Below are 12,479 nucleotides of genomic sequence, written 5' to 3'. Positions count from 1 at the left end.
ATTTTTACGGATGCACTGATAGATGGATCGGATCCGCAAAACGCATCCGGACGTCTGAATGAAGCCTTACAGGGGCGTGATCAATGACTGTGGTGATCACCCCATATAGACTCCCTGATCACCCCCCTGTCATTGATCACCCCCCTGTAAAGCTCCATTCAGACGTCCGCATGATTTTTACGGATCCACTGATAGATGGATCGGATCCGCAAAACGCATCCGGACGTCTGAATGAAGCCTTACAGGGGCATGATCAATGACTGTGGTGATCACCCCATATAGACTCCCTGATCACCCCCCTGTCATTGATCACCCCCCTGTCATTGATCACCCCTCTGTAAGGCTCCATTCAGACATTTTTTTGGCCCAAGTTAGCGGAATTTTTATTTATTTTTCTTACAAAGTCTCATATTCCACTAACTTGTGTCAAAAAATAAAATCTCACATGAACTCACCATACCCCTCACGGAATCCAAATGCGTAAAATTTTTTAGACATGTATATTCCAGACTTCTTCTCACGCTTTAGGGCCCCTAGAATGCCAGGGCAGTATAAATACGCCACATGTGACCCCATTTCGGAAAGAAGACACCCCCAGGTATTCCGTGAGGGGCATATTGAGTCCATGAAAGATTGAAATTTTTGTCCCAAGTTAGCGGAACGGGAGACTTTGTGAGAAAAAAATAAAAAATATCAATTTCCGCTAACTTGTGCCAAAAAAAAAAAATTTCTATGAACTCGCCATGCCCCTCATTGAATACCTTGGGGTGTCTTCTTTCCAAAATGGGGTCACATGTGGGGTATTTATACTGCCCTGGCATTCTAGGGGCCCCAAAGCGTGAGAAGAAGTCTGGTATCCAAATGTCTAAAAATGCCCTCATAAAATGAATGTGGGCCCCTTTGCGCATCTAGGCTGCAAAAAAGTGTCACACATGTGGTATCGCCGTACTCAGGAGAAGTTGGGGAATGTGTTTTGGGGTGTCATTTTACATATACCCATGCTGGGTGAGAGAAATATCTTGGTCAAATGCCAACTTTGTATAAAAAAAATGGGAAAAGTTGTCTTTTGCCAAGATATTTCTCTCACCCAGCAAGGGTATATGTAAAATGACACCCCAAAACACATTCCCCAACTTCTCCTGAATACGGCGATACCACATGTGTGACACTTTTTTGCAGCCTAGGTGGGCAAAGGGGCCCATATTCCAAAGAGCACCTTTAGGATTTCACAGGTCATTTACCTACCTAACACACATTAGGGCCCCTGGAAAATGCCAGGGCAGTATAACTACCACACAAGTGACCCCATTTTGGAAAGAAGACACCCCAAGGTATTCCGTGAGGGGCATGGCGAGTTCCTAGAATTTTTTATTTTTTGTCACAAGTTAGTGGAAAATGCTGATTTTTTTTTTTTTTTTTTTTTTTTATACAAAGTCTCATATTCCACTAACTTGTGACAAAAAATAAAAACTTCCATGAACTCACTATGCCCATCAGCGAATACCTTGGGGTCTCTTCTTTCCAAAATGGGGTCACTTGTGGGGTAGTTATACTGCCCTGGCATTCTAGGGGCCCAAATGTGTGGTAAGGAGTTTGAAATCAAATTCTGTAAAAAATGACAAGTGAAATCCGAAAGGTGCTCTTTGGAATATGGGCCCCTTTGCCCACCTAGGCTGCAAAAAAGTGTCACACATCTGGTATCTCCGTACTCAGGAGAAGGTGGGGAATGTGTTTTGGGGTGTCATTTTATATATACCCATGCTGGGTGAGAGAAATATCTTGGCAAACGACAACTTTTCCCATTTTTTTATACAAAGTTGGCATTTGACCAAGATATTTATCTCACCCAGCATGGGTATATGTAAAAAGACACCCCAAAACACATTCCTCAACTTCTCCTGAATACAGAGATACCAGATGTGTGACACTTTTTTGCAGCCTAGGTGGGCAAAGGGGCCCATATGCCAAAGAGCACCTTTCGGATTTCACAGGTCAATTTTTACAGAATTTGATTTCAAACTCCTTACCACACATTTGGGCCCCTAGAATGCCAGGGCAGTATAACTACCCCACAAGTGACCCCATTTTGGAAAGAAGAGACCCCAAGGTATTCGCTGATGGGCATAGTGAGTTCATGGAAGTTTTTATTTTTTGTCACAAGTTAGTGGAATATGAGACTTTGTATGAAAAAAAAAAAAAAAAAAAAAATCATCATTTTCCACTAACTTGTGACAAAAAATAAAAAATTCTAGGAACTCGCCATGCCCCTCACGGAATACCTTGGGGTGTCTTCTTTCCAAAATGGGGTCACTTGTGGGGTAGTTATACTGCCCTGGCATTCTAGGGGCCCAAATGTGTGGTAAGGAGTTTGAAATCAAATTCAGTAAAAAATGACAAGTGAAATCCGAAAGGTGCTCTTTGGAATATGGGCCCCTTTGCCCACCTAGGCTGCAAAAAAGTGTCACACATCTGGTATCTCCGTACTCAGGAGAAGGTGGGGAATGTGTTTTGGGGTGTCATTTTATATATACCCATGCTGGGTGAGAGAAATATCTTGGCAAAAGACAACTTTTCCCATTTTTTTATACAAAGTTGTCATTTGACCAAGATATTTATCTCACCCAGCATGGGTATATGTAAAAAGACACCCCAAAACACATTCCTCAACTTCTCCTGAGTACGGGGATACCAGATGTGTGACACTTTTTTGCAGCCTAGGTGGGCAAAGGGGCCCATATTCCAAAGAGCACCTTTCGGATTTCACAGGTCATTTTTTACTGAATTTGATTTCAAACTCCTTACCACACATTTGGGCCCCTAGAATGCCAGGGCAGTATAACTACCCCACAAGTGACCCCATTTTGGAAAGAAGAGACCCCAAGGTATTCGCTGATGGGCATAGTGAGTTCATAGAACTTTTTATTTTTTGTCACAAGTTAGTGGAATATGAGACTTTGTAAGAAAAAAAAAAAAAAAAAAAAAAAATCATCATTTTCCGCTAACTTGTGACAAAAAATAAAAAGTTCTATGAACTCACTATGCCCATCAGCGAATACCTTAGGGTGTGTACTTTCAGAAATGGGGTCATTTGTGGGGTGTTTGTACTGTCTGGGCATTGTAGAACCTCAGGAAACATGACAGGTGCTCAGAAAGTCAGAGCTGCTGCAAAAAGCGGAAATTCACATTTTTGTACCATAGTTTGTAAACGCTATAACTTTTACCCAAACCATTTTTTTTCTACCCAAACATTTTTTTTTTATCAAAGACATGTAGAACTATAAATTTAGAGCAAAATTTCTATATGGATGTCGTTTTTTTTGCAAAATTTTACAACTGAAAGTGAAAAATGTCATTTTTTTGCAAAAAAATCGTTAAATTTCGATTAATAACAAAAAAAGTAAAAATGTCAGCAGCAATGAAATACCACCAAATGAAAGCTCTATTAGTGAGAAGAAAAGGAGGTAAAATTCATTTGGGTGGTAAGTTGCATGACCGAGCAATAAACGGTGAAAGTAGTGTAGGTCAGAAGTGTAAAAAGTGGCCTGGTCTTTCAGGGTGTTTAAGCACTGGGGGCTGAGGTGGTTAAAAAGAGAATATCTTTGGTGTTCTTGGTGTGTTATTACAGTCATTTTATAAAAAGTTGTTCCAATAGCCTGGTCTTTTAACTCTTTGATGGTTGTTATTACCATTCATTCAGGTTGGTCTCATCCCCACTTTAATGAGAAGGCAGAACCTCCACACTTATTTGGTCTCTACCGATGCTGGAATGTTAGAAAACAAGGAAGTAAAAAATATACTCATCATGAAAATTAGATGGGACCATCGTCAAAAAAACTCTGGTATGACTTTACAGTTGTATAAATCTTTACATTCTTTATGTAGTACTATCATTATCATTCTGTTGGTAACACCAAATGAGTTTTGAAACTTACCTTGTTTTTGAGGTTCACGGAATTTTGCTATGAAGTTAAATTTTTTCATTGCTGTGTGGTCTCTTCTTATTGTTTCTTTCCCTTTCTGTAGAAACATGTTTACGTAAGTAAGAATACACACACACTTTGATGCTCTACGTATCATTAGGATGTGCAATTATAAGCTTGTATTATAATATTAAATATTACATATTGCTTTGTTAAGAATATAGCTGCAGTGATTTTGATCTTTCACATGTGGTCACATGATACATTTTTGTGACTGTAAATGAGCCTCTAGAACAGGGGTGCACAACCTTTTCTGGTTGGGGGCCACATTGTCAGCCTAAACCAATTCCAAGGGCCGAAAATAAAACTTGAAGAGGTATTACCAACTGAAATACTATATTTTTGGCATATTGAACATACAGTATGTATCATAAATGTCTAGTTACACTTCTAGTATTCCCATCTAATGGAACAATACATGAAAGATACATGTGAGCAGCTGTAAGACATAGACATACATGTCTGTTACCAGATGGTTGGGGGCCGCACAGAATGGTATCGAGGGCCGCATGTGGCCCCCGGGCCGCAGGTTGTGCACCCCTGCTCTAGAAGGAACAGGGGCCATTGTCATTACCCTTTCTCTGCAGTTGCTGAGCCCTGTGTACTTTGAAAGGATCAGTCTGTTATTGGAAAATGTGCATAAATTCTTTGTGGGATTAAATTGAAAAAACAAAAAACAAAAAAACAAAACAAACTATTCCACCAAGTTTTTTTTTTTTTTTTACATCGCAGCATTAACTGTGAGCAGAAAATGGCATAATGTTCTTATTCTGTGTCTCAATACGAATATGGCGATACCAAACTTGTATATATATATTTTTGTTTTACTACTTAAAAAAAAATAAAACCTTTGAAAATCGAAATTTTCTTTGCATCACCATTTTCTGATGGACATAATTTTTTAAAAATTTTGGTCTACAGAGCAGTCTGAGGGGTTGTTTTTTACGGGATGAAATTTAGATTATATTGGTACTATTTTTGCTCGAAGCAATGGAAGTGAACATCTCCAGCTGCCCTGCCGCCGCCAGAGCACCGGATTGGGACTCAGCCTGTAACACGGTTCTCTGATCCAGTTGTAATTTTAACAACCAGATCTGGAGAACTGGAGTGAACTGGCTGAATCCCATGCCTACGCTTGCCCTATTCACCCTAATAAAGATCTATTTGGATGAATAGGATTTTGACATGCTCCTTGCTGAACTGTGCCTCATGCACAGTCCAGCAGCAAGGTCACCATGGCAGCCATGGAAAGCTTCTAAAGCGCCCAGGCTGCCATGGTTACCAGATTGGAGCCCCACGATTTCACCGCGGGGGTTCCAATCAAAATGCAGAGGGAGCTGCATCCTTATCTCACAGATGCCACGAACGGTGTTGATTGCAGAATCTGAGGGGTTAAAGGATGGGGTTCAACAGGTTCGCCCTTCCCCATCATTGTGGCCTGGTTTCTGTTGTATGATACAGCTGGCACCTCCCGCGTAGAGAGCAGGCTCACTGCAGCAGTTCACTCCATACATTCCCTCAGCCACCATGATGTATTCCTGATTTATTGGGATTCGTGACAAATTAATTCTTAATGAATCTCATTTCTTGTTGAAGTTTGGCGAATCGACTGAATCTAATTTTGCAAAACTTTGTTCATCTCTACCTCTAGTGACTGAGATAGATAGACATATGTTTGTAAAGGGAACCTTCCATGTTGAATTTACAGTCCGATCTGCAGCGGCATGGTATAGATCAGGAGGAGCTGAGCAGATTGATATACTGTATAAGGACTCATTCACACGGCTGTTGTTCGGCTGTTCCGTGCATTGGAGGACGCAATTTGCGGCCCCCAATGCACGGGTACCATCCGTGCGACTGCTGTGATGGATCCAGACCCATTAAACTTGAATGGGTCCGTGATCCGTCCACACCGCAAAAAAAATAAAACATGTTCTATTTTTTGCGGTGCGGAGGCACAGAGTGCTTCCGTGGGGTTCCATACCTCCGTTACACACTGACCCATTCATATTTCTCCTTTTCTACACTATGCTGCTTGTCGATCACACTGGTTTTGCAATATGACAGATTCCTTTTAATACCAGCATACAATCAGCATATTTTCCCTTAGAAAAGCTAATTCATATCATGAGTCATACAGAATCACATACAGCAGAACCGGTATATTAGTCAAAAAGGTTTGAGTGATTCATTGAAGAACCTGGCTCATTAATACCCTGGTAAAATACTAATCTATAACTGAGATTCCCAGTATCTCCCATACGTTCTACGTGCGGTGTAAATGTTCAGGATTTGTGGTTATCATGCTGCTCTGGTCACGTCTGTACGTTGTGCAATGGCACATGATCTGTTAATAGAAGTGCTCATATTTTCTATATTAACACTTCACACGTGCTCTGGCCAGGCCTTAAATGCGGCGTTTTGGATTGGAATTGATTTTCACTAATCCCCCATTAATCCAGGTCTATCAAGAATCTGAATAGTGGAAAATAAGCATTCCAGGCTGCACGTTCCCATCAGAGCTGCCGACATATGGAAGCCTTAATAATACAAAGATACCAGATTTTCTCCATCATATTAATGACTATGTAAATGCAGTGTGAACTAGGTTGAGACAAGCATAAGAATGTTCCTTTTCAGTACCTTGAGCTACTGTATCATTCCTTGAGTACTAAGCATTTATTTACATGTCCACCACGATCTCAGTCCTTTTAAATGTGTTGCTGCATCTCAATCTAATATTGGATACAGGATAAAGAGGCCTCCTGGACCACCAGTGCAAAATCTGGGGCCAACAATCACACGTCAATTACAGTACAGCCTCAGACTCCTGTCGGGCTCCTGCACCAGGTGGGACCATGACCTTTGCACCCCTTATAGCTATGCTCCTGCATTAACAGTTACAAGATTTTCCTAAGATTCTCATGTATTAGCAGAATTCTAAATTTTACTTCCCGGGAGCAGCTTATGTGACAACTTGTCCTTTTCCATCAAAATTAATAAGGTAAGACGACTTTGCTTGGATAGCGGCCATATTCTGATGAGCCATTATAGATGTAAATAAATGTATACATTACCTTCTCTGCAGGCTAATCTTAGGAAAGAAGCGCTCTTGGCTTACATGCCGTCCTGTGATGTGCTCCCAACTGACAGCCCACGTCAACTGCTTATGTCGGCTGTTTGACTTCTTTCTTAGCTTTGACCTGGCAAGCTAATCAGTCTTTTAAGTACTTTAGGGTTTAGCTTAATTAAATTCCATAATGTAAGTCTCTGACCAGATAAGGAAGCCCAGTGGTGGCATTATGCAGTGTCATTAGGCTGCACGGTTAGGAATGGAAATCTTTTTTTTCTGCTGTTAAATATTCATGGAAAGAGCCATTTCACCAGAAATATGGAATTTTACCCCTGGGCAGAACTTATCCTTACAGAATTACTAACAGATTGCTGAAAGTGGCAAAACCACCACCTGCTTTGCTGAAGTTAAAGTGCCCTTCTATCCATTCACTTTATGGCCTGATGCTCATGGCTTCATGCATCTCACAGGTTGTAGAAGACTGTAATACTGTGCCCTCAAAGGTGTATGATGCCTTACTGTACCTCTCAACGGCTCAGATGGTATGCAGTGAATTGTATATGACTGTGACAGAAAAAACTGCGGCAAATTCTATTATATGGTTCATTATCAAAGTTACTGCTTTTAAAGGGGAACCTGTCATCAACTTTATACTAACCTCACTGACGGCAGCATAAAATAGTGACAGACGCACTGATTTCAGCGATGTGTCACTCATGAGTTAAAAGCAAGAGGTTCCTGAGAACCAGTATAACAATCATTGCAGCCCAGGCCTTGAAAAGAGTCAAATCTACCTGAGAAGAGTCCTGGTTATACATAATCTCCTGCTCTCCTCGCTCATCTGCTGATGACTGGCAGTTCTCTCCTAGAGAAAAGGAGAAAACTAGGTAGAAGACGGTCAGTCATCAGCAGGTGGGCGGGAGAGCAGGAATTCATGAATAACCAGGACTCTTCTCAGGTGGGCGGGAGAGCAGGAATTCATGAATAACCAGGACTCTTCTCAGGTGGCCGTGACTCTTTTCCAGGCCCAGTCTGCAATGGTTGTGATGTTGGTTCTCGGCAACCACTTACTTTTAACTTATAAATAACAGACCGCTGAAATCAACTCGCCTGTCTCTACTTTATACCGCCGTTCGTATGGGCATGACAAAGTTGATGACAGGTTCCCTTGAATGCATAATAAGAGAACTGAAATGTGGTCTCATTACAGACATGCAAAATTATTCAAGTTTGGAAAAATGTCAAAAAATTATTGATTCACCCAGAAATCATATTTTAACTCATAACAGTGTTGGACTTTAGCACCACACACACCAAGCAAATGCAGAGATTAGGGTCCCCCTGCTGGCCACAAGTGATGAAAAGTGTCTGAAAATAAAAACAACTAAAAGGGTGGACATACCGCCTGTAACTATAACTATTTCAGCTACACAAGGTGTGGGGGGGAGGGGAGGGCTTCCCAGCTGTAGAGTAGAAGTACCCAGGCTACACTGCTAAGCTGAGAGTGAGGCTTAATAGGCTGAAGGTGTGGAGCTTAGTGGTGTGATAGGTGGAGCTTAGCCTGTGATGGGATGAAGCTTATCAATGTGATGGGGGCCTCCAGACAAAACCTTTTTTGGGATCTTGAGAAAGGCCAAGTCTGCCCCTGGATCTGAAGTATGACCCAGTAAAAATGTTTTTACCTACAAAAAAGACATACCAATATACAGGGAGTGCAGAATTATTAGACAAGCTGTATTTTTGAGGATTAATTTTATTATTGAACAACAACCATGTTCTCAATGAACCCAAAAAACTCATTAATATCAAAGCTGAATATTTTTGGAAGTAGTTTTTAGTTTGTTTTTAGTTTTAGCTATTTTAGGGGGATATCTGTGTGTGCAGGTGACTATTACTGTGCATAATTATTAGGCAACTTAACAAAAAACAAATATATACCCATTTCAATTATTTATTTTTACCAGTGAAACCAATATAACATCTCAACATTCACAAATATACATTTCTGACATTCAAAAACAAAACAAAAACAAATCAGTGACCAATATAGCCACCTTTCTTTGCAAGGACACTCAAAAGCCTGCCATCCATGGATTCTGTCAGTGTTTTGATCTGTTCACCATCAACATTGCGTGCAGCAGCAACCACAGCCTCCCAGACACTGTTCAGAGAGGTGTACTGTTTTCCCTCCTTGTAAATCTCACATTTGATGATGGACCACAGGTTCTCAATGGGGTTCAGATCAGGTGAACAAGGAGGCCATGTCATTAGATTTTCTTCTTTTATACCCTTTCTTGCCAGCCACGCTGTGGAGTACTTGGACGCGTGTGATGGAGCATTGTCCTGCATGAAAATCATGTTTTTCTTGAAGGATGCAGACTTCTTCCTGTACCACTGCTTGAAGAAGGTGTCTTCCAGAAACTGGCAGTAGGACTGGGAGTTGAGCTTGACTCCATCCTCAACCCGAAAAGGCCCCACAAGCTCATCTTTGATGATACCAGCCCAAACCAGTACTCCACCTCCACCTTGCTGGCGTCTGAGTCGGACTGGAGCTCTCTGCCCTTTACCAATCCAGCCACGGGCCCATCCATCTGGCCCATCAAGACTCACTCTCATTTCATCAGTCCATAAAACCTTAGAAAAATCAGTCTTGAGATATTTCTTGGCCCAGTCTTGACGTTTCAGCTTGTGTGTCTTGTTCAGTGGTGCTCGTCTTTCAGCCTTTCTTACCTTGGCCATGTCTCTGAGTATTGCACACCTTGTGCTTTTGGGCACTCCAGTGATGTTGCAGCTCTGAAATATGGCCAAACTGGTGGCAAGTGGCATCTTGGCAGCTGCACGCTTGACTTTTTTCAGTTCATGGGCAGTTATTTTGCGCCTTGGTTTTTCCACACGCTTCTTGCGACCCTGTTGACTATTTTGAATGAAACGCTTGATTGTTCGATGATCACGCTTCAGAAGCTTTGCAATTTTAAGAGTGCTGCATCCCTCTGCAAGATATCTCACTATTTTTGACTTTTCTGAGCCTGTCAAGTCCTTCTTTTGACCCATTTTGCCAAAGGAAAGGAAGTTGCCTAATAATTATGCACACCTAATATAGGTTGTTGATGTCATTAGACCACACCCCTTCTCATTATAGAGATGCACATCACCTAATATGCTTAATTGGTAGTAGGCTTTCGAGCCTATACAGCTTGGAGTTAGACAACATGCATAAAGAGGATGATGTGGTCAAAATACTCATTTGCCTAATAATTTTGCACGCAGTGTATGTAAAAGCCATACAAATAGTGAGAGGCAATTGGGACAGGTCCACTCTGAAGGTTCTTGTTCTGCTAAATCCTGCAGAATACCACCTTGTTAGCTAAATAAAACCTACCGTACATCTTAGTGATAATACTATGAAGATTTCCTGATTTGCACAATGTGATGACATTACTACAGTCAAGTCAAGTGCCAAATCTACTATATGTTCCATTCTACACCCTTGGTTAATGATTTAGTGATATACCTGTAGTGCTGAAGTAATATATACTGTGAGGAAGGTCAAGTTAAAAAAAAATTAATTTAGTGGGAATATACGGTAATTTGGAGCACTCAGAATAACATCTCTAGAAGATGCCAAGACACCAGATGTCACAGGCAATAACATTACTTCCACAGCTGGGCCTGCTGAGCACTGTGACAGAACCCTATAATAAAACTGTTTTAATCTTCTTTTTCAGAATTTCAATTTTTTTTCCTGTATTTAACTTGTTATACTGTTAATTCATGATATATGTATTAAGAGTCTCTTTTCTAAGGTGAGCAAGGTTGATCTTTGTAATGACCGTCTATGTACTGTATACTGTATAGTACTAGTCATTCTTATAAGTGGCCTCCTCATCTTTACCCCTCTAGAAAAGACCTTACCCCCAATTTCAAACTTGAACCCTTAGTCGACCCTGCCCTTTTTTTTTTTCTTTTTGTAATTTTGTTTTTTTTTCCCCGCCTTCCCAGAGTTATAACTTTTTTATTTCACATAGCCGTATGAATGCCTCTTTTTTGCGGGACAGGTTGTACTTTCTAATGGCAGCTTTTAATATTGAATATGATCTAGTGGGGAGCTGGACAAAAATTTCAAATGCGGTGAAACTGGAAAAAAAAAAAACTATTTTATGGGTTTTACTGCATTCCTTATGCAGTAAAATTGACCTGTTACCTTCATTCTCCGGGTCAGGATGATTAAAATGATACCACACTTGTATAGTTTTTCTTGTGTTTTAATACTAAAAATAAAAAACTTGAATTTTTTTTTTCTTTTCATCCCCATATTCTGACCCCTATAACCTAGAATTTCCCTGACCCCTATAACCTAGAATTTCACCCAGGCAGACCCCCGACAAGAGCATCGGAGCAGTTCATGCTCCGATGCTCTCCTTTGCCCTGCGCTGAATCGTGCAGGATAAAGGCATTTTGTGGAGTTCCAATGACGTACCGGGCTCTCCGTTGGGCTGCCAGGCAAAGGCTTTCGCCAAGCAGAGAGCCCAGTGATGTCACCGGGCTTTAGCACTGCTCTAGCCTGTAAAACAGCTAGGGTAGTGCTAAAGCCTGCCCATAAGAGCTGATGACTTCACCTAACACACTGCCGGGCGGAAGCCTCCACCCGGCAGTGTGTTATTGTAAATAAAAGAGCCCTTGCCCTACACGATCCTGCCCAGGGCAAGGGAGAGCATCGGAGCATGAACTGCCTGGGTGAAATTATGGGTATGTCCCCTTTAAGGGTACTTAGCTGTCTGAGGGCATTTTTTTTTGTGGGGCAATCTGTACTTTTCAGTGATACCATTTTGAAGTGTCTTTGACTTTTTTGATCACTTTTTATTTCATTTTTTTGGGGGAGGTGAAGTGATTAAAAAAAATTGGCAAACTGGCCATTTAGAATTTTTGTTTTCCGTAATGCCATTCTCCATATATAATGAATATTATTATATTTTAATAGTATGGGCAGTTGTGGATTCTGCGATGCCTATGATGGTTTTTTAAGTTGTTTATTAATTTTGAATTAGATTTTTGGGGAAAAGGGGGGGGGGTGATTTGAACCTATATATTTTATATTTTTTTATATTTTCTTTTTTAAATCACCCCAGGTGACTATAACTAGCAATCATGAGATTACCAATTGTATTATGTGATGGGCATTTATCAATCACAGAAAACACCATTCACTGTATACTAATATAGTGCTGCCACCTGCAGGCCTGTATTGGTATATACCGGTGATTGGGTATCAGAGCCTGCTTGAGGCTTCGAGCCATCACAGGCATATAACAGCTCCCTTGATCTTAGCCGGTGAATGCAGTTATGGCTGCGGGAGGTCGTGACTTCCGAATCATTATCTTTCAGACGCTGTGGTCACATGTGTACAGAAGCCGACTTCGGATCCCTGC

The 12,479-nt window shown here is 41.0% G+C and overlaps 1 protein-coding gene across 1 annotated transcript in view; it reads right to left on the bottom strand.

Moving 5' to 3' along the window:
* CNGB3 (cyclic nucleotide gated channel subunit beta 3) overlaps positions 1 to 4,029 on the bottom strand; it is a 286,679-nt gene extending 282,650 nt beyond the window's left edge. Inside the window, exon 1 of the mRNA XM_040433859.1 lies at positions 3,933 to 4,029. Within this exon, the coding sequence (XP_040289793.1) occupies positions 3,933 to 4,029 (97 nt within the window). The remainder of the gene's footprint in view (positions 1 to 3,932) is intronic.
* Positions 4,030 to 12,479: the final 8,450 nt, after the last annotated feature.

The sequence above is a fragment of the Bufo bufo genome, chromosome 5, assembly GCF_905171765.1.
Source record: "Bufo bufo chromosome 5, aBufBuf1.1, whole genome shotgun sequence".
NCBI classification, from domain to species: domain Eukaryota; kingdom Metazoa; phylum Chordata; class Amphibia; order Anura; family Bufonidae; genus Bufo; species Bufo bufo.
The sequence above is the reverse complement of the archived record's forward strand: the minus strand, read 5'-3'. Positions and strand labels throughout refer to the sequence as shown.